Below are 22,015 nucleotides of genomic sequence, written 5' to 3'. Positions count from 1 at the left end.
AGGTGTGTTCAGGTGCATTCTTGGCGTATTGCCATCTTGAGGCACTGGAAAATGATCGCGCCATTAACCAACAAAAACCTGGACTAAAGTCAATAACGTGTAAATAATAAGTGAAATAGTATTATGATATGATCTGCTCGCGCACTTTCACTTCACACACGAGCAGATCAGTTTCTTCTCCTGAAAATCTCTCCTTCCTGCTTAGTAAATCTGCCATCATAACAGCAATGTGCCAAAGTACAAACACGCCTGGCTTTTAAAGGGAATGGGAGATGACACTCTGATTGGTTTATTGCATGTTACGCCCAAAACACACCTATGATTAATTAAGACAACCCTTTTAAACCATGCGCCTGGCCAACAGACCCTTTTTTACGCCGTTAAACTAGCAAAAGTGGATTTGTACACGCTCTGAAAAGCACCTGCGCCATGCGCTTCATGCCGTGCACTTAGATCGTTAAAATAGGGCCCATTAAGTAATTGGAGGCAGAGGAATAAATTATAAATATGAAGAGGATGTTGGAACTTTCAAACCTTGCAGATGTACACATTAAGGAAGGGCTTAAGTTATTTCACTGCAAGAAAAGAAATTGGAAAGAAAAAAAAACTTACTGACATAAAATTACAATAAAGCAATGAGGGGTCAGGACAAATCCTTTATCACGATATGTTAAGTGCCAGTATGTCTACAGCTATGTGTAGTGGTGTGGGCATCAGTGAAGATTCATTTTGCATACTTATTCTTATTAGAAAAGCAAACGCGTTCTATAAACAATTGTTTTCAGGGGCAGTGTTAAGGATTTCAGAACCAAGAACTTTTAAACAAGAGGTGAATCAGAGGCGCTGTGTGGCCCCAAGCTGAGCGCGACCTCGTCGGCCTAGCTGATATAAGAGTACCTGCCCAACGGGGGAGCCAATAATTAGATAGCTAGTTACACTGCTCTTCTTCCCTTAACACTGTGGTTGTGTTTAATTAGCTGGATTGAGGGACAAGACGCATCAAAGACGTGTATGTGCAAGTAGGCTTGTGTTTGTCCATCAATTACAGTTTTGTTGTTGTTGTGCTGTAAAATTACTTCAAACCAAGTCGTGAGCAATAGTCGGGGATGTACAGTAAGAGTGTAAACATGAGGGATTAATGCCACAAGTGAGAGAGAAATAATACAAGTAGGTGGTATCATGCAACAGTGATGTGAAAAAAAACCTATAGAGTTACTACTCTAGTGGGAGTTTAATACTATGAAGAGGAGGATGTGTATGCAGCTCATGAGATGACTATTGAGAGTAAGCAGAGGGAAATCATCAAAGAAAAGAAGAAAACACAGAAAGGAGAGACAAAGAAAGGTGGCTCAAGTTTAATGACTGGTGGAGAAGAGGAGAGGAGAGGAGAGGATAGGAGAGGAGAGAAGACTTGGCAAGCATTCACCCTCCCACTCTGTTGGCAGCAGAGGCACAAACTGTTTGCTCACAGCAGTACATGCATCTATTAGTATTGTTCCAGGAGATAATAAGTAAGTGTGTGTGTGTGTGTGTGTGTGTGTGTGTGTGTGTGTGTGTGTGTTTACTTCTCAGCCAAAAGTGGGAAAACGAGTTGCTATGGGGTGGCAGACGAAACATTACGGAACAGCAATATGAAATGTATGAGGAAGCAAGCATTTGTCTGTCTGTGGGTGTGTCAGACTTTAGTGCTAAATGTCAGCAATATAGAAATACCAGAGACCATGGTGCCAACAACACCGCAGCTTCTGAAAACTACAGCTTCCATGAGTTTCAGCAATGGGAGGACAGGCTATGAAAACCTGAACTTGTAGTTGTTGAATGCTACAAAAAAATGTTTTATCCTGGTTAGAATGGAGAGGTGTTAAAATGTTATGTTATGTCAAAGATAATGAAATGTACTGTTAGGCCTGGGAAGTATTGAGCACCATTCCGACACACTTACACAGCAGCGAACACTCACTTGAAGAGAGATTCAGCTGGCGACGAAAGCGTTTTAAGAAACTGCAGTGCCCCGGCCAGGCTTTCTTGGAACTTCCCCTGCATACACCCCTGCACATTCAGAGAGAGATTCAGCCAGCAAAGGGGTTTAAAGAAACTACATTTCTATAGCTGGCCTCAATTGAAGCTATGCTTGCGCAGAGATACACACAGCTCTCTGCCTGTCGCCCACTTCTGCCATTAGCTTTATCTGTTTGAATTCAAAGCTGAGAGCCCAATTCCCGTTGAAAATATTTTGCCAGGCTTGTTCTTCCCTTTATGCCCCCAACTCTCCTCTGGGAAAACAGAGGGGATGGGGGGGAGGGGGGAAAGAAAGATCGCTGACACAGCCGCTGAGATAGCCTCTCTCTTGTTGGTAAGGGATATAAAGAAATAGAATGAGCAAAGAGGTAGATGGAAAGAGATGCTGAGATGGGGATAATAGTACATGCGTGAGGACATTATGCTGGGGTAAGCTGCAGAAGGATTATCGCTTCAACTCGCTCCTCTTTTTGGCCTTTATTTGCCGCTTATGTATTCACATCTTTGAGGCTATATTCCTGCTCACGCAAGGTACACACACGCACACACAGATAAAAAAAAAAAAAAAAAAAGAGTGTCTTGTGAATGCAGAGGAAAAGGTGAGAGAAAAAATTAAAAGGACAAGACAAGAGGAGCTGGGAGGTCTAGAGAGGTGTGCCCTCTACACAGCAGGAGCCTGACATTGACAACTCAATAAGAGAGCACGTAACAGAGGACTGACATGAAACACGGAGAGACACACACACATAGAAGATGTGGGGAATAGAAGAGGTGAATATGGTCTGTGTGAATATGGTCTGTGTGAACAGCACGGTGTGTGTGTGTGTGTGTGTGTGTGTGTATGAACCATATGTAAATTCTGCAATCATAAAAAAAGAGTAGAGAGGGAGTGGAGGAGAAAAGGTGCAGAAACCGCTGACTTCAGTGTGTGCGTGTCTTTGTGGCATGTGTTTTAAATCCTACAGCCAAGACAACTTCAACGTGCGGCAACTGCTGCGTTGTCAAGGGAACCATTAGCACAACTGAAAGGCTGGTATCTGCCCTGAGCACGTGCGCGCACGTACGCACGCCAACCCTCTGGCATGTATGTTAGTGATGTCTGAGAAAATAATTCCTCTCCATAGGCACTACATATAGATCCCAGGGTGTAAGAAGCTACAAGTAGAGCTACATTTGACACAGACCGCAAAGCAATCTAAACAACATCAATATACCACTTACATCTAAAATAACTATGTATTTGATGTATGCATGGTGGAGACACAAAGATAGATGGATATGCATTTGTCTGTCAAAGCTGTCAATATTTTACACCGTTGTGTCAGTCACCAACAGAATAGGATCAATCTAAGCATCAATAAAGCATAGAGGCCTAGACCCATTTCCTCAGGGGGGCTTATCAGAGATTCAACTAACATATAGTGAATATAGTGAAGGACAGACTACAATACATAGGGAACATTCTGGTATTATTCTAGCATCAAATGTCAATAAACCACATTTATTTAAAGCATGTTTTTAAGTACAAAAAATGTTTTCAGATTAGGACAGAATGTATTTGCTGCTAATGAATGTTAATGTTGCCTCTGAAGCCAATCGCATGCCATTTTTGCTACAGTGTCAAACAGTGTTCATGTTTAGATAACAAACACCTAGCGGCCAGCTGCTCAGAAGGCGACGCAGCAGGGGGATTTGGGTATGTGTGTTCATGCGACGGTGTGTAAAAATATTAGAGTATTTTCCTTGTGGGTCAGGCTGAAAGAGAGGCAGGCTAAAAAGAGGTTAGTGAAAGTAACGTGTACACAAAATCACAAAGGGGGTGCAAGTCGGGGTAATGAAAGACAACGGCGACAACAACAAATGGGGGAAGGGAAGTAAGTGTGTGTGTGTGTGTGTGTGTGTGTGTGTGTGTGTGTGTGTGTGTGCGCGTGCAAAAATACCAACATTAATTTAGTGAGGAACATAAAATGCCAGTCACGTTAGAAGAATGGTGAGGCGAGACAACAATAATAACAAATTAAGAGATAAACAATAAAAATGAAGTTGCCTCTTGGGGCAGAACTAGAGATGAAGGAGAATCAGCTGACCGAAAGAGGATTAACAAGACACTTGTTAAAGCTGAGGCATTTTCCAACACTCGCGTCTGTTGAGACGTTTGAAATTTTTCTTTAATAACCAAAGTCTCACTTTCATTTCCATCTCATATTTAATAACCAAAGAGAAATTCATTAGAATTTAAAGTAGACCTTTAAGTAACTAACAGTGGCATTTATAGAACCTCCTTGTTTGTGATAAAAAGCCAGAGCAAGATGAAAATTGGTCCGACTGTCAGGAAACTATTGAGCTATCGAGTGTGCCAGTCTGTCCTCATTTATTAATGTAGTCGATATTCCACAGTAACTCTCCTAATTCAACATATTATTTGTCTCAACTTTCTTTTGTCATTTCTGACCAACACAAGTCGTACTGTGCAGACTGATGAAGTGAAGTTAAAAACTGTTTGTTAGAACAATACTGGTACTGGTAGAGGAGGCGAAAAAATTAAAAGCCAAAAGAAGAACCCAACTAATGAGACAGGTAATGACGCGTCTATTGATACAGCCACTGGCTATCTGCCTGGCCGCCTGCAGTATTCTCAGACGGACCAAAATTCAATATGTACTTTGGCTATTTTCTACTTAAGTGAGAAGGACCAGAGTATAACGGGGGAAAGTCAAACAAAAAAGGGAAACAAAGATGTGGCAGAGACAATAAAAGCCGTTTCTCCCTTTCCTGCTGCTGCAATTACTTCTGAACAAGTCAGTCATCTGGCCTCAGGTTCAACAATCATTTTTAAAAATGTGTTTGTCTAAGAATGTGTGCACACACACTGATGCCCTATACCTGCATTATGCGTTCTCTTTCTCTCTCTCCTTAAATGCATTAAAATGTAGACCAGTGTGTGTGTGTGTGTGTGTGTGTGTGTGTGTGTGTGTGTGTGTGTGTGTGTGTGTGTGTTGGGGAATCACAGAAAGAAAGAGAATTAAAGATACGATGAATACAGTGAGTGATATACTGTGAGACAGTACAGTGCAAGTGCATGAGAGCATTATACTATTGCCCTCATTGATGTGGAAGAGTGCTGCAGTGCCCTTCATGTAGAGGAAAAGGCTAAGAGGATTCAGCTGGTCCCCAAGCACAGTGTGTGCCTGTGTCTTTGCACTGTTTCCAGGGTATGCTTATCAGGGTGGACAGTGATGTTGCAATTCCAACGCACGCACGCACGCACGCACGCACGCACGCACGCACGCACGCACGTCCTCGTGGTAAACCAGTTGGGGCGATAAAGCAGTGAGCAGGTTTCTCCCTTCCTCTCATCTCTCCATCTCTATTCAGGCCCATCTATCTCTCAGTCACTGCGATGGTGTGAATGCATTTATGTGGGCCGCTCTGTTCACCTTCAGGCTATAATTCACAATTTTTCAAGGAACAAAGACGCCCAACTGTGACACTGATACACAAAGTGAGCAGTGGTTTATTTGCAAACTGCTGCAAAAGCTGAACTTCATCCGTGACGCCAATTAGTCAACAGTCATGTAGACAAGTCATTGTGAGCGTCTGAATTTATGGTCAGTACTCAATAGAAACTACAATCAAATGGCATCAGGCTCACAATGTGGGTTTCAAGGTCAAACCTAAAATTATAAATTGAATCTCTATTTAAATTGACAACTAACATGGTTTGCCAGTTATCTTGCTGCTACTCTATTTCACAGAGCGAGAAATCCTCCATCACACAGAAACACAACTATTGCTCAACTGTGACTCAAATAGATGGTCAAATGGACCATAAAGCAAAATGCGTACAACTTTTAATACAAACATCAAAAAAAAAAAACAAGGTCCCCCTTCTCTGAGCTCCGTTCAGGTTTCTATCAACATCAATAATGATAAATGCACAGATTAGGGCACATCTGTGAATGTCTGCTTTTTTGTGTTTTTTTTTTAATTGACAACTGGGCAACATAACTGACAATCTGCCAATGAGGATTTATTTTAGTGTAATGCTGAAATAATTAAGAGCCCCATCTGGGTCATATCACTTATATAAAAAAACTGAATTGTACGTCACTGTTGGCAACACTATCAGAAGAATTAGCTACGATATGATGGTAAAAAATATTAAATATCTCTGGCATGGATGTAGTCCAGGTTGGTCCAGCCTGCTGCAGTTATGAATGGATGGGGACAGATCCTGTCTGTGGCTATAAAGCAGCAGTAATATGGATACGGGGCTGCCTTCTGCACTCGTGGTTTGTTTGACTACAGTATGTGGTGGGAAAAAGGACCCGAGGGGCAGTTCACCGTCCCCACCGTCTGTTTGTCTCGCTGACCAGGAAACCACACCATGCATTATTCATTATGTGTACTCATATTCCCTCCCCCTCTATCTCTTTCTCTCTAGATACACTCACACATTTTCCATGTGTATGACAAAGTATGAGAAAGAAAAACAAGTCAAAAATAGATGCAAAAAGCAAAAACACACAAATGCATGTCGATAAAACAGGCCAATATGAACGACGGAATGTCAGGCAAGTGTGTGATAGAGGGAAAGGGGGCGAGGGGAAGGGGGGGAGAGAGAGAGAGAGAGAGAGAGAGAGAGAGAGAGAGAGAGAGAGAGAGACATGGTCAAAGCAGTACTTGTATAATCGGCCTTATGCCAAAATAATTCAAGCGTGATCGGAAATCAATGTGAGAGCATGGAAGCTGTGGAGAACTCTGATGCTATCCTGCGGCCAAGAAAGGCAAAATAAGACGTATAAAAGAGGCTCAAATGCATGAAGGATGCATTCTGTGTGCCTCTGTGCGTGTGTGAAGAATGCTAAATGAATTGATCAGAGTTGCACTGACCACAGATGTGCATGGAGGCAGATTGAAAAAAATAACAGACAACTAGATAACAATTCAAATCCAACTGCCACATTGTGACTATTTATACTTGAGGTAGTGGTACTATAATAATTACCACACGGAGAAGGAAAAGCTAAATCCTCTTGATATTACAAAAGGTGGTGAATGCATTAGCATTTAATTAAAATGCTCACCAAGAACAATTATTAAAGCAGAGAGCTCTGAGATCTGTAGAGGCAGGCATTAGCAGGGAATCTGTGATGCTGGCCCAGTGACTCATCAAGGCTCCACAAGCCAGCCTCCTGCAGGTCTGAAGGCAGCCTGTACAAACCCTCACCTATGGCAGCCTGGTGCACGCAGTGTTCACGTCACAAGGTGGGGTAAAATGGGCACGGGGGCCACATGACACCCAAAACTGACACTTTGCACGGTGAGGTAAGTTTCCGTGTGTGTGTGTGTGTGTGTGTGACTGCGATATTTAAAACAAATCTGCTAAACATAGAGGCCAAACTAAATGAAACAATAATTCGTTACATGAAATGACACCAAAGGGAGGGGGGGGTGGGTGGGTGTGTGTGTGTGTGTGTGTGTGTGTTAGGACTGTGTCTTAAAATGCTAATTCGATTTTGTTTGGTTTTTCACCCGATTACTGAAATTATCATTTTTATTACCATGTTAACTCTTGTCAACTGCAGCTGAAATTTGATGTGGAATAAAGTGTTTCTAAATTGTTGTCCAAAGGATGACATACACTACAAACTATGTATCAGACTTTAAAATTGGTAACACAACTATGGCTGCTCTTGTACCGTTTGAAAATATAGTTTCCTACTAAATAGACAGTTGACAGGAAGACTTGGAACGATAATAACTAACGACTACTACACCCAATTTATTACTTTGTTCTCAGGTGCAGTCAAATGTAAGATAATCCATAGCAATGGTATATTATACAGTTTAGTTTCTTAAAACAAGTGCTTTTTATGACTCAATTGTAAACGCATGATTGGAAATCATTTTTAATAATTTTCTGAAATTTGGGTTTAAATATAGAAATACATTAGATTCAAATGTATTGAAAAGCACCCTGACGTACCTATACAAAAGGGCCTCTTCATGTATGTGCATGTTTGTCCTTATATGCCATGAGATCGTAAGCTTTACGAGCATCTCTCTGTGTGAGGTAGCGTAATTGTTAGTGAGTAGGCAGTAAGGGCAGTACAGTAGATGAGAGACCACCCAGACTGAATGGAGGTCAACAGGACTGACGGTATACGTAGGTGGATCAGTAAATCACATATTACTGTCCACTTAACCTGCTCTCGTGCCTGCTCAATCAAACACTCCATCTCTGCTTTACCCTCTTTACTTATTCTTGTTTCCACTCCAGCCTGGTGATCAGTTATACAACTGGAAATATAAACAGTGGATCCAATCCACCGTCTGTTGTTTAGGCCTTAAATAGCTTTTGAACTTGACTTACTTTGATGCCAGCATCACACTCGTCACATTTTTTACATCGCAGCCCTCTCCGTTTGGAATGACGCTCGTTATCATACAATATTTAAATGAGGCGCTGGGAACAGTTTAAATATTGTTTCACTGACTTGTGTATTTCATTAACCAACACTGAACCACTAATTATGTCCCGTCTGTAGCTGACTCATCCTAGAGAAACACGTCAATGCAGTAAAATTCTTTCGTTCTCCTTCCTCCTAATTAGGCTCAGAGTTTGAAGTTGCCACCCAAAAGCAAAATCAATAGAGAACCTCAGTGACTGAGACTCTTTATGAATGTTTTTATCAACGGAAGGTAGGAGGTGAGAGAAATTAAATGGAAGACATCAATAAAGAAAAGAGAAATGTCTGGGGAGTGGTGTTTACCAATGTGTTTTCTTTTTTTCCCTCAAAAATCTGTGCTGCTGTTTCAGTTTCACGCTGGGAACGGGAGCAGTGTCTGTCAGAGATTAACACAGCACAGAGGGAGCAGGAAGAGAGACATAGGCAGACAGACGGTAAAAGAGAGGAAGAAGGAAGGGAGGGATAGAGTTAGACAGAGCAGATAAACACAAAAGGGATTTTTGAAAAGAGTGAGTGAAAGTGAAAGACATCTTTAAAAAATGGCAGCGAACCACCAGAGAGAAGGAATGAGGGGTGGTGGTGGTTTATAAATAGAGGAGACAGAAACCAGGGCCTCTCCCCTCACTGGATGCCACATTAATTATGCGTGTCTGCATCAGGAGAAATTAAGATATGGCTGTCTGGCAGCTTAGAGAAAGAAATTGAGAATGGAGGGGGATAGGGAGAAATTGCAGGCGAGGAGGGAGAGAATGGAGAGCTGGACTGCGGTCAAATATTCAATTTTGCTTAGGAAGGTTCCTAACGGAGTGAAATGACCCGGAAGTAGTTAAGTGGCTGCCATGATAAGAGCCGTTCGAATGGTCTAAGTGATAAGAAAAGGTGCTTCAATGCTTCCTTTGTTGCCTTCTTTAGCATAGGATACACTGGTCCACCCTTTACGAAAGGAAAGGAGATAATTGCCATCCCACAAGTTCTTGCGGCGGCAACATTTAAAGCGACGCATCACCATTTCACCGTTCATATTCAGGATATTAAGGTGCGCAGTAGCGGCGGCCGCAACCCTGTACGCACCATGCGTACATTTTATTTTCTGTGAGACATTGCAACACATCTAATGATAATGTACTTTATGGCACTGTCTGAGTGGTTTAATAAACCGGTTAATGCGAGAACTTAACCCTCGTCTACAACGCGTAAAATTACAGCGAGCATGTGTTTACAGAGCTGTGAATGAATGGATCGCTGAATCCAAAGTTACACAGCGGTCAGCAGTTTATTTTTAGCCGAGAGCAGCCTCTGAAACAAGTTCACCTGTTCGCCCCTCAGTGGCTTAGTTCAATGTATATGTTTTGTTGAAAGTCACTACAGATATGACTACATTATTTGGACCATGTGTGAAAGTAGGAACATTATGTGAGAATGCGCGGGTCAGCTCTGACGGCATCTGAATCAATTACCTGAAATCACCCACCTACACCCACCCAAATAAGTCATTTTCACCCTCTCTACAGTCTCTGTAGGCTATTGCTTTTTAAATTATGTGTTGCAGTGATGTATGAGTGTTTTCTTTAAATGTGTATTGTAATGATGAGAGCAGATGCTTTCAGTAACTGTACATGTTTCCAAGCACCGCAGTAATGCCACTGTAGCTGATATCGTGGGATATTTAAACAGCAAAACTAAAAACTGTAGTTATAAACTTAGAAGAGAAAGAACAGAGAAAACATAAACATAACTCAACGTTTAGCTTCTGAAATAATCAATGAAGTAACGCTGCTGACTGCGGTCCTCGTGCGTAAATGTGCACAGCAGTGGCGGGCAGCTCTGCTGCGTTTACAGTTTAGAGAATATTGTCCTCATTAATAATGTATTTCTTTCACCCACCCGCAACCATCTAACCCTTATAACATAGAATATGTAGCCTACAGTAGAGTCGTAGGCCTAACGCGGTCTGCTTATCTTGCATACATTTAACAATTATTTTCATACATTAATCCTAATCAGGATTCATGTGGATAAATATGAGTGGGCAGGAGGGTGTGGGTGAGCAACCAATTATGATAATAAACTTGATTTGCAGAACACCTTTCATACAAGAAACAGCCTACAGCCCAGTGCTTTATAATGACGAAATGACATGCAGTGAGTGCTTCACATGAAACGACATAATTAATGCAGAATAAGAAGGGAAATAAAATGGTGATGAAGTATTATTTTCCACCAGGTTGTCCATGTTTATTGAGCCAGCATGAAACACGGTGAAAACGCACGGGGGTGAAGTATCCAGATGCGCTTTCTGTAGTCCACCTTTGGAACAGTGTAATTTCACCATGGCAGACCCACGTCAATAAAGGCTCCGACACACCAACCCGACGGCCAACCGTCGGCAGAAAAGGCAGTCGGACTGACTACCATAATCGACCATAATGGCGGCTCGTTCGGAATACGACTTCGTATTTTACGAAAATAGTTCACCGAAACGTGAAAAATGATTACGCAGCCGAGTGTAAGGGCAGTTTGATTCTCCTCGCACTGCAGTTGTCTTTTCCTTTTGAATTCTCCTTCACACCTTTCCTTGACCTCATGACGTTTACCATCGGGGCTAAGGAGAAGTGGTTGGGAAAGGACAGGAGGTACATTTTTGACCGCAGCCCAAATGTCAGAGATTTAAAACTGGACACCAGAGACGACGATGGGAGGCGAGAGTGAGGCAGAAATGAGTGGAAAAAGAGAAAGCAGAGAGAGAAAAGGCTAGTAGTGGAAAACCAAAAGAAAAGAAAAGAGAGAAGCGCATCCATGCCTGCACCCAAACTCACTCTCAAAGGAGACAAGACAGAGAGAACTGCTAATTACAGAGTATTGGAATACAGAAGTGCGAGAAGGAAAAAGGCATAGGGACCACTGAGTTACTTAACATGTCATCAAATCAACATAGCCCTACAAAACTCAAAAATGGCTGTAGAGCAGCGCGAGCGAGAAAATATTTTATGAATGCAAATAAATACACCGCCAAAACCCAAATCAAATGTTATTCAGGTGAGGCCATCTTCTGAACATCTTAAAAACCTTGTGCAATCAGATGCCATTCAGAGATGAATCAACAGCAGAAGCTGATCCATATTCATGTTTGAGTGTGACACACCTTAATAACCCATTTCAATCACACTCAGGGATAGAAGCGATGGAGAGAAAGATGGATCAAAAGGCACAAACCATTTCTACTCCTCCGTTCTACATCATGTCTTTTATTCTGCTGCTACTTGCTCGTCTCTCGTTAGAGCTTCTTCTCACCTTTTCACTCTGGCGTTCTCTCATGTAACTCTCTCCTGTTTCAGTGTCAGGCGATCCTATAACATTACACTAGCATCTGACTCTTTTCTAGCTAGATGTGTGCGGGTTTCTGAACTATGACTTGTTTCGTCTTCCCCTTGCTATGTTCCAGTTTGTTTAAGCCGATGAACCAGAAGAATTACACCCAAACTGATTTTCTACACAGCGATTTTTTGGACAGCTCTCATGTGTGAACGCTTAACTGTGTTGTTATCTACTTGAATGTGTCCGTTTGAGAGTGACTGTTTGTGTTCATATTTGTCCATAACAGCAGGTCAGTGCAGCCAGCCAACCAGCCCCCGCACTGGGCTCAGGCCTCATTATATGGCTCGGTCCTGCCTGCTAACTCCCACCTACCTGTGAAAAACTTGCTGACACCACTGATGACTGGTAAGGGAGAAAATGTGTGCAAGAGTGTGTGTGGACAGAAGAGGTTATGTGCATGATAAATTCTTAATGTAATCTGCGTGTCTATTGGAAAGACTAAGGAGAATGTCGCAAAGCATGTATACAAGTGTTATGAATCTGATTAATTATGCATTTGTGCGTATATGTGCTCTGTAAAAGTAATAAAAATTCATTTCAACATGTCAGTGCTCGGAAACCTCTGCACTGCATTGACTCACGGGGGAGATTTGCATCCCTGTCAATCAATATCCCCTGTTGCTTGCATCAATTATTTCCCAGCCGAGGCGTTCCGGTTCCAACCTATACTACTGGCTCTCCACACAAACACATCCATATACACACTAACATTAGTCCACCTCCAATGCTGGCCAGGGCTACATTTCCATGACAATTAAACACCGGAAGACCGTGAAGTCAGTCACCCTACGCAAAAAAAGCCCTTTAAAAACGGTGATAGGAATGGAGAGGGGGAGTTAAAGAGAGCAAAAGAGAGGGAGTGTGTGGCCTGGATAAGTGGTGGCAGGATTATAGCTAGTTCCATTATGGCTTTGGTCCATTCACTGCTCCTTATAAAAACCTATTAGCATGTGAATGAACAGGCACACACTGTAGTTTTCTAAAGCCCAGGAGCACTGATCCACTATCAGGTGAGCTTTCCATAAACTAGTAAGCGGGGGAGGATGGTTTGTTTGCGTGTGTGTGTGTGTGCGTGTGTGCGCGTTTTGGGGTTAGTCTACTTGTTTGTCGCCACTTTTGTCTGGATCTTTGTTGAGATTCCACATAAGTCAATGTGTAAGTACAGTGCATTAAATGCTGTAACAAAGTTCATTTGGGAATGAACAATGTAATCAGCTTATTAAAGTCAGTGGCCCAATCCTTGCTGCCTGTTTCTGATGTCAAGCATCAAACCAAATATCAAATTGCCAAAAGAAAAACAAGAATTTTGTTTGGAGGAGATTCCTTTGGTGGAAAAATGTGGATCTCTGTCCTAGATGGGTTTTTTCTTTGGAAAAATTGTCCAAACAAGAGACATCCTGTCTTTACCGCATGAGTGTGAATGCTGTCTTATATTATTATAATAATGACAAATTGCCTGGAAAATGTTAACATCAAATGTGGGTATAATTCCTTATTTTTTTGTGTGGATCAACGTGGCAATCGTACAAAAACAAAGCCAGAATGCCTGATGGAAATTTGTTTTCAAGTCAAAGTAGCATCTGGGTTTATCAGTAGCTGTTATTAAAAGTATAATAGACATTATTTTCTCGCATCTCTGAACCAAAACAATTGTGTGCTCAAAGCAGACTAAACTTGGACTGCGAGTGTGAAAATAAAATGCAGCAATGTGGTTGCCAAAATAGCAGAACACCAAAGAGTTAGCAACATGGGAATGGGCATTGAAACACTAGTAGGGAAGGATGAAACCAGGGCCAGAATGTCCCTCTATACTGCTTACCTCCCTTTGCAGCACCAGCTCTTTGGTGAACAGCATGGCCTCGTCACTGAATGGTTCCGCCACCTGCATCCCTCCAGGCATATTTCTGGAACTGCGTGGACATTCAATACCTGGCCAAAGACAACACAGTTGCAGGAGTTAAAAGGTTAGCACAGCAGCTAATCAAAAGAACAGCAAGATGTCCTGAACAGTTTTAACATTATTTGGCTTGAAGTCTGAAAGACCAGGAGACATAACATAAAAATAAAATATGCACGAATGCAGAAATACTGTTGCCATTTATATAAATATCAGCAAGTCACTGACTCCATAATTTTCAGGACCTCTACTGCGATGAACAACCACTGATGATGCCACTTCATAGGCCAAGGTCAAAATGGCTTAGCCACACTATTTCACAAAGGTATGTCTGTGGCACAACATAGATTAACCAGCTACACTATCATCAGCACTTAGTGGATAATTGGTCATCAAGGGGTCAATAATGAGTGCCTAAAGTGCTTCTGTGTATAAGCAGTTTCAACTGAAAAACAGCCTTGTTGAATTTACGTTTCTGGGACCCTTCATCGTCAACTCTGCTAGATTTTCAGAGGCTTTCTTGTAAAGTTCAGGTAGTAATGGATAAGCTTCAGGGCAAAGGTGGGGGAAAGAGGAATGAGTAGATATAAAAGGCGCTGTATTTCATGGTCACCCTGTTTAAAAAAATATATACTGTGATAAAAAGAGGTATATGCAAGAAAGGTATATGCATAAGAGAGAATTTCTGTGTTTGAAGATAAATGTGACTAGGCTGTATGGTAGAAAGACAGAATGTGAGTGAGTGAGTATGTTTAAGTGTTTTTACATGTACAGCCTCTATTGCAGGAGCATACCTAGCTTCAATTTAGATTCACTTCTTTTGTATCGGATACCCCTTAGGACTTGATGTACTATGTCTATGCAACGTGTGCTTATGTGCACAGACAAGTAAAGCATGTGTGTAAAGGTGAAAACACCTTCACAGTAGCTATATGTTAATCCTTAAAATAATATGCACAGTAGCATGCAGGTTGGTGCCATATTGATTCAAGCAGAGAAATGTAATGACAGTTTTGGTTTACAGCATTGTACTAATAAAGCAACAGCTCTCTCCCAGGGTGTTCCTTTCCTCTCTGAATCTCACGTTGAATTTAATGAGTTCACTGGCATGACAGAAATGTGCGCGGGGTGGACTCCTGAGGCAGCATATGCATAGAAGTAAAATCAGATGTGCCAGCGCCATGGTCACCTCACAGTAAGACTACCCTGGCTTTGAAAATTACTTCTTTTCCATGTACGTTTGGGTATGTTCTCCCCATGCTCCTCAGGGTTTCCTTAGTCTAGTGATGTACTGGTGTTTCCCAGACTTTTGAACAGAGAATGCTGCTGAGCTCTTGCTTCCATGTGACAGTGATGGAAAAAATAAAGCGCTTGGAATAGATGTAAAAAAAATCTCTTAAGATTGGTTATACAAGTCACATTTGTAATATGTAATGTAAATGTATATATATATTTTATTACTTACTGAATTCCAAATGCTAAATTCTTGTAGGGGTTTTATGTCAGACCCCTTTAAACTTGTCAGCTAACCTAATTGGCAAACATTTGTTTCCTAGCTGATTTTATAATAAAATAAAATAACCTACTAGCTTTTTTTTTTTGTACTTTGTTCCCTACAGAAACCTCTGCACAGGTCTGTCCCATTTGTGAGAACAAGAACAAGAGACATCAGCGTATTCACACTGGCAGAGAAGGGAAAATGACCCAGGAAAGGCAAAATGAGGCCACAGGACAGTCAGCACCATTTACATTCTGCAAAATGGTGATACACCAATGTACTGTTCTTTAAATGAGATTTCTACATAGATTTCTACATAAAGTAAATACGAGAGGGTAAAAATGCAACACCCACAGTAACAAAATGATTTAATAAAGAACTGCTTTAGAAATGTACCTAAATATTTAGGGGTGGAAATCACCAGAGGCCCCACTATACAATATTATCAAGATACTTATGTCACATATTGCAATTTTAAACATATTGCCATAATCTGCAATATATTGCAATTCATGACCTTTTTACTTTTTTTACTTAACTTTAACAAATGATGTCCCCAAAGGAAACGTTGTCAACATCAGTTTTATCTAAAAAGATACATTTCTCTGCACCATCTAGTGGATTGAAAAACCAGTTGATTTTATTATTCTAATACCAAAAAGTTAAGGTATTCGGTATCCTACTACATTGAAATAGTAAATAAATAAAGTGCTGCTCCAAACTGCAGGATGGGACTCGCTGGGGAAGCTTAACTGTCCTGACGCCGTTAAGTGACCTGTGATATTGTCATTGAGAGGCAGACACTTATATTGTGTTTCATCGCCCTCTCAAGACAAATATTATGCAAACATTATCTTAATTTTTTGCATAATATTCGTCTTGAGAGGGCGATAAAACATAATATAAGTACCTGCCTCTCAAAAGTAAATAAAGCTTCCTGAAGAGTAGAGAGGATGAGGAGGAAGAGGAGACACTGATGGCCAAGATCATCTGCAAGTATTTATAGAAGTGGTCCAGGACAGGGCTTCCACGTGGGACAGTGTGGCTTTAACAGCGCCAGAATAAAGAGTAGAGGAGGGATGTGGGATGCAAAATAAAGGAAGAGACAAAGACATGAGAGGAAAACAATGGGAGGGCAAATACCGCACACTCTTTGCAAAAACTGGTGTATGACGTAATTGCAGAGAGAGGGGTTGGTTGGCGGGGCTGCTTGGGTTGGCTGGAGCTATCATTAAGAGCGAGACTGTCTTTCAAACTTAATCCACAGAAAAGACTACATTACATTTAGCTGATGCCTTTATTCGAAGCAACTTACAATAAATGCAGGACAAGAATCAGGACTACTTGGGAATGTAGTACACGGAGAGGTCATGTTTAACTTTATAGCACATGTAGTACAATGTCTCAAAGAGCTTTTCAGGCCCACATCAGCAACTTTTTAATAGGTCAAATATGAATGTTATCTATCTATCTATCTATCTATCTATCTATCTTCAAATAAAATAAATCTGAGATATAAATCCAAATCAGTCAAATGCACATACAATGCATGCTCTCCTTAAATATCCTGCAACTCACTCACACACACACACACACACACACACTTACTGTAGTCTCTTCCCTGCAGCATTTAAACCAAACCAGGGAGTCACTTAGCACAGCCAATTTTAACCTGCACCATGATACATAACTCACGCTTGACACCAAGATAAACATCTGGGTCAAACTACAGGATATCTGTACACACGCGCACACACGCTGTTCCTCAAACTGGCCTGAAGCGCATGCCCACACGTCAATCCACCGTACACCACTTTAATCATCAGGTCTGGAAGACGTGGATATTAGATTTCTCATTTTAAAATGTGTGTGTCAGGCTTTTGAGACAGAACTGAAAACAGAGTTAGCAATGACTAACAAAAGAGTGCACAACTAAATGAACTGCTTAAAGAATCAATTTGTGTCATTTCCAAATTCTGCAACCCAACTCGGAAAAGACGACAAGCTATCAACCAGATCATTTAATAATGCTGTTTGTATCACTTTCCATCTGTGCTTCTTTCTTCCTTCTCTCTTTGGGAAGGCCCTGTGGAGAAGATGTAACATTTTAATCTGCGATTCAGGGTGAGCCGGGTGAGCCGTCCCCTTGATGAAATGCAGCCCGTCCCCTTAGCTCGAACACACACCGCTTTGTTGCTCAGTCAGACGCACACACTGCAGTTCCTCCTTCTCACCCCATAAACTGTCAGTTTCTGCATAGACTAGACAATTGTCTTCGTCATAAATCCTTGTCTTTCTTCCACAATCATTCTCCATATCAAACATACAATTATTGTTATATTTCTAAATATAATTTATACCCTTTAAGCCTCTGCCCACTCCATTTTTTTTAAACCTTTGAACAGAGCCAGGCTAGCCATTTCCCCCTGCTTCAGGTGTTTGTGCTAAGCTACGCTACTGGCTCCATCTTCATATTAACAGGCAGATATGAGAGTAGTATCAATCTTCTCATCGTCTCGGAAAAGAAAGTGGATATGTGCATTTCCCAAACTTACAAACTATTGCTTTAACTGGTGTTTCGTAATCTCACTGCCATACTGTTTGACTGGAGTACTTGTAAGAGATAAGTAATACTCCCAGTCATTAAAATGCACTAGTAAGTGCCATGCAAATATACAAGTCACACAAACAGGCTGGATTCTTTTCAGCGACGATTGGTCTAGTTCTCAAAAACCCAAACTAATTGGATGAATCCTTATGCATTTGTGACGAGCAGTTTCTTTTCATATATATATATATATATATATATATATATATATATATATATATATATATATATATATATATATATATATATATATATATATATATATACCCTGTAACTGAATGTGTTTTCAATTGACCTAACATATAGCAGGAACAGGATTGAGTTGACCTCTCTTCCTCTGCTAACCAAGCTGAGATAATGAGCTTCATCTTGTAGAAATGGGTCAGCAAGGAGAAATGTGGCGATGTACGGCTGCAGTGCATTAATATCATCACTGGAATTTATAAAAACATACATTATGTCGCAAATTCCTATACTAATAATGTGCATATTGATTAGCCTCTGACTTTTTGCTCATAACCTGCCAGGCGCTTTGAGCTCTCGCTTTGGCATGTCTGCAGGTATAAATGAATACTTGCAGGACACAGTCAGCTCAGTATGAATTCCATTAGTGTCTATTAAGATAGTAATTCTTGATTTTTGACAAGCAGCTGACAGGACATAATTAGCACGGCGACAGACAAAAACAAAGACCTAAAAGCTAGGGAGGTGTGTGAGTGTGCATATGTGTGTGTTATTACAGCTCTAATACTCATGCTTCTTTCCTCCATCACCCATGAGACTATCATTCCGTTTAAATATAACCTTTATCTTCCCTTCCCTATGCTGTCCCTGTATGAATATCTCCCCCTCCCTGGGTACAAGTCAGTTGCAAGCAGGAAGTTCAGCAGTGGGTGAAAGATGCAGGTTGGCAATCCCAGGATTGTTGGACTATGCCTCGCTTTTATTTTCTCAAGCCATCCCTCCGTCTCACCATTATCTCACTATGGCTCACTAATGCAAAGGCTCATTTCCTCTGACTAGGCTTCGGCAACGCCACGTCCTTTCCCCCAGAGCACACAACAGTGCCAAGGAAATATTTACATATTTGATTTGTAATATTTGTTTTTGAAAAAAAAATAAAAATAAAAGCATGAATGAGGAATATCAGCATCTCTTCCATTTTTAAGGGTATGGTCTTTAAATCAAAAACTACACTGTGGCATGTTCTGTTCTCTATGCAAAGCTGGTTGGATAATGCAACCCAAATAATGAGGTGTAGGCTTAAGTAAGGCCTGTGGCAAATTAAATAATGCCTAGGAAAATTATGGTTTTCTTGCAGGCCCCAATACACTGAGGCACATATCAGATGTCACATTCACTAGGCATTGGCATAATAATCTATAATGAAATTCACATTTAATTATTTCTCATGCACAGAAGACTCATTTTGTTATTTAACGTAAAAAAAAAAAAAAAAAAAAAAAAAACGTGAGCATCAGCTATGGTGGATGATTGACAGGGTTGGGTAGTAATGGATTACATGTAATCTGGATTACGTAATCAGATTACAAAAATCAAGTAACTATAATCAACCCAGATTGCAATAAAAAAAAGTGTAATCAGATTACAGTTACATTGTTGAGGAGTACCTGATTACATTTTATCATGCAAACAATGCAACTTTTTTATGATAGCCTATGTTTTAATTTGACAAGCAGTTCATTCGTTTGTCCACTAGATGTCACCATCATCCAATTGCCTGTGTAGTTTCTTGACAAGAAAAAGGTTCAAATCAAAAGTCAAGATGGAGGAGCCGTCGACGTCGAAAGACAGACCCGTTTCAGTTGGGGAAAAATGTGTTTACTAGTTGGCAATATCGCCACAACTTGGTTTAAAGACAGTGGAAAATAATAATGTGGATGTTGGGTGCAAGTTGTGAAAACCAACAGTGCAAGTATTGTCAGCGGCGCTAACATTCAAACTTCAAGTCTGAAGAAACGCTTGGAGGTAAGTTGAACGTTAACGTTAACATTACAGGAACATTCTCGGCATTGTTCAAACATTTCTAGCTATAATAACGTTTTTAGTTAGTTCACACAGGAATGCTTTAATGAGAGCAAAAAGATTTCTTAGAGGTAATGAAATAAAGAGAAAAATAAAACGAGAATTCATTGATCAATTCTGTGGCGGTGTCTTTTACTTAAGGTGCTCATATTATGCTCATTTTCAGGTTCATAATTGTATTTAGAGGTTGTACCAGAATAAGTTTATGTGGTTTTAATTTTCAGAAAACACCATATTTTTGTTGTACTGCACATGGCTGCAGCTCCTCTTTTCACCCTGTGTGTTGAGCTCTCTGTTTTAGCTACAGAGTGAGACATCTCTCGCACATGCGCAGTAAATACTGCTAGCCAGTCAGTTGCAGAGTATGAGGGAATGCCATGCTAGCAGCTAGGTGAGCATTATAACGTGTGTTAAGTAAAGTAAGTTAAGTAAAGGCTGGACTACAATAGAGCTGTTTGGAGCAGCAGCTGTTTGTGAACAGTGTTTTCTCTGGAAGATGGTAAGTCCCTGTGGGGTGGACTTTGGACTTTTTCACTTTGTAAACCTATAACGTGCACAAAAAGATGTATATAAAACAATAAAGGAAAGGGGAAAAGCCAAAAAGCACAATATGAGCACTTTAAGGTGCATATTTATTGAAGTGATCTAAGAGTAATCCTAAAGTAATCAGATTACGTTACATGTTTTGGGTAATCCAACTGATTACGTTACGGATTACAAAAATTGCCATGTAATTTGTAGTCAGTAATGGATTACATTTCAAAGTAATGACCCAACCCTGATGATTGCTTTATTATAGGGCCAACACAGCTCATAGCCCATGTTTATGTTCAAAATCACAGCTTATAGGGTAGTAAAGTAAATGCAGATGAAGTGTTATTAATATAATTATTTCCTCTTTACCAGCAACTTTATTATGTGGCAGGCCTTAAAACGTGTCTCAAGGCATCAAAACATCCAGACCCCTGGTTTCTAATAACTGTGTGAATCTCAAGGAGATGCAGTGCTGCAGTCACACAGAAATACACTGATATGTAGAGGTCAGAGCAGAGCACAATACCATTTTAATTGCAGACTTTTCCTGACTGACTTGCTACTATGCTAAACATTTTGCACACAAACATATTTTTAGGAAACAGTCCATTAATTGTGTGCTCCACTTCTCCACCATCTTTCCATCTCCCGCACACACACACAAACACACACACACAAACACACACACACACACACACAAACACACAGGAACACTGGAACACTCTGCAGGAAGTGTAACAGCACACAGGTGTACACACAAACGTACACAACCATACACACTCAAGATATCAAAAATCAGACGTATATGGCACTAAGCCACACACTGTGATGGCTAATGCGTCTTGCTGACACTGTAAATCTTTATGTCTGAGTGATGGGTGTTTAATCGTTTTGACAGACTGCTGCTCAACATACCTTTCTGAATAACTTTGAAAGTACGCTTCACCTGATGTGGCCTCCATCAGAAACTCTGAAAGCTACAGACGCTAGTAAACTTTTATGGCCTTTTCAATGCCTGGTGTCCCTACGCTTCAAGAGGCCTCTATACCCACAGCTCTTACTTCACCGCCTCCTCCTTTTATCATCCTTCTACCCCTGTCTGCTACATTCTCAAATCCTTTTCCTGCGTAGAAGCCCTCCTTTCCCTTTGGGAAACAGGATGACTCCTTTACCCTTTATCAAACTTGCATACGGAAGTGAAACCATGTGGGCCAGCAAGTGAGAGGAGAAGAAAAGAAAAGGTGACGTGGGAGAAGAGGAAAGGGAACTTCCCTTCAACTCCTGAAGCACACCTCCGGCCACTCTTTGAAGCATGGGCTTCTCTTGCTACCCTTTGTTTCCTGCTCCCCCCCGTTTTTTCTTAAAGCACCGTCTTTATCCATCAAGGAAAACTCTGGAGAAGGAGAAGGAAGGAGACTATGTGCGAGGTAGATACCGAGGCTTTAAGGTGCGTCACTGGAGAAACAAGCAATGAATGGGGTTCAGTATTAAATCAGGACAAATAATATGGCTAAAGCAAGCCGCGGCTAGCTGGTAGTTCAGATTCAAAGATGCATGTATTGTGT

The 22,015-nt window shown here is 40.9% G+C and overlaps 1 protein-coding gene across 1 annotated transcript in view; it reads right to left on the bottom strand.

The window, feature by feature from the left end:
• The window catches only part of snd1 (staphylococcal nuclease and tudor domain containing 1), a 179,365-nt gene that overhangs the window by 109,410 nt on the left and 47,940 nt on the right, over nucleotides 1–22,015 (bottom strand). Inside the window, exon 16 of the mRNA XM_078281396.1 lies at nucleotides 13,687–13,796. Within this exon, the coding sequence (XP_078137522.1) occupies nucleotides 13,687–13,796 (110 nt within the window). The remainder of the gene's footprint in view (nucleotides 1–13,686; nucleotides 13,797–22,015) is intronic.

Source organism: Sander vitreus, chromosome 23, assembly GCF_031162955.1.
Source record: "Sander vitreus isolate 19-12246 chromosome 23, sanVit1, whole genome shotgun sequence".
NCBI lineage: Eukaryota > Metazoa > Chordata > Actinopteri > Perciformes > Percidae > Sander > Sander vitreus.
This window is presented reverse-complemented; position numbering and strand designations above follow the sequence as displayed.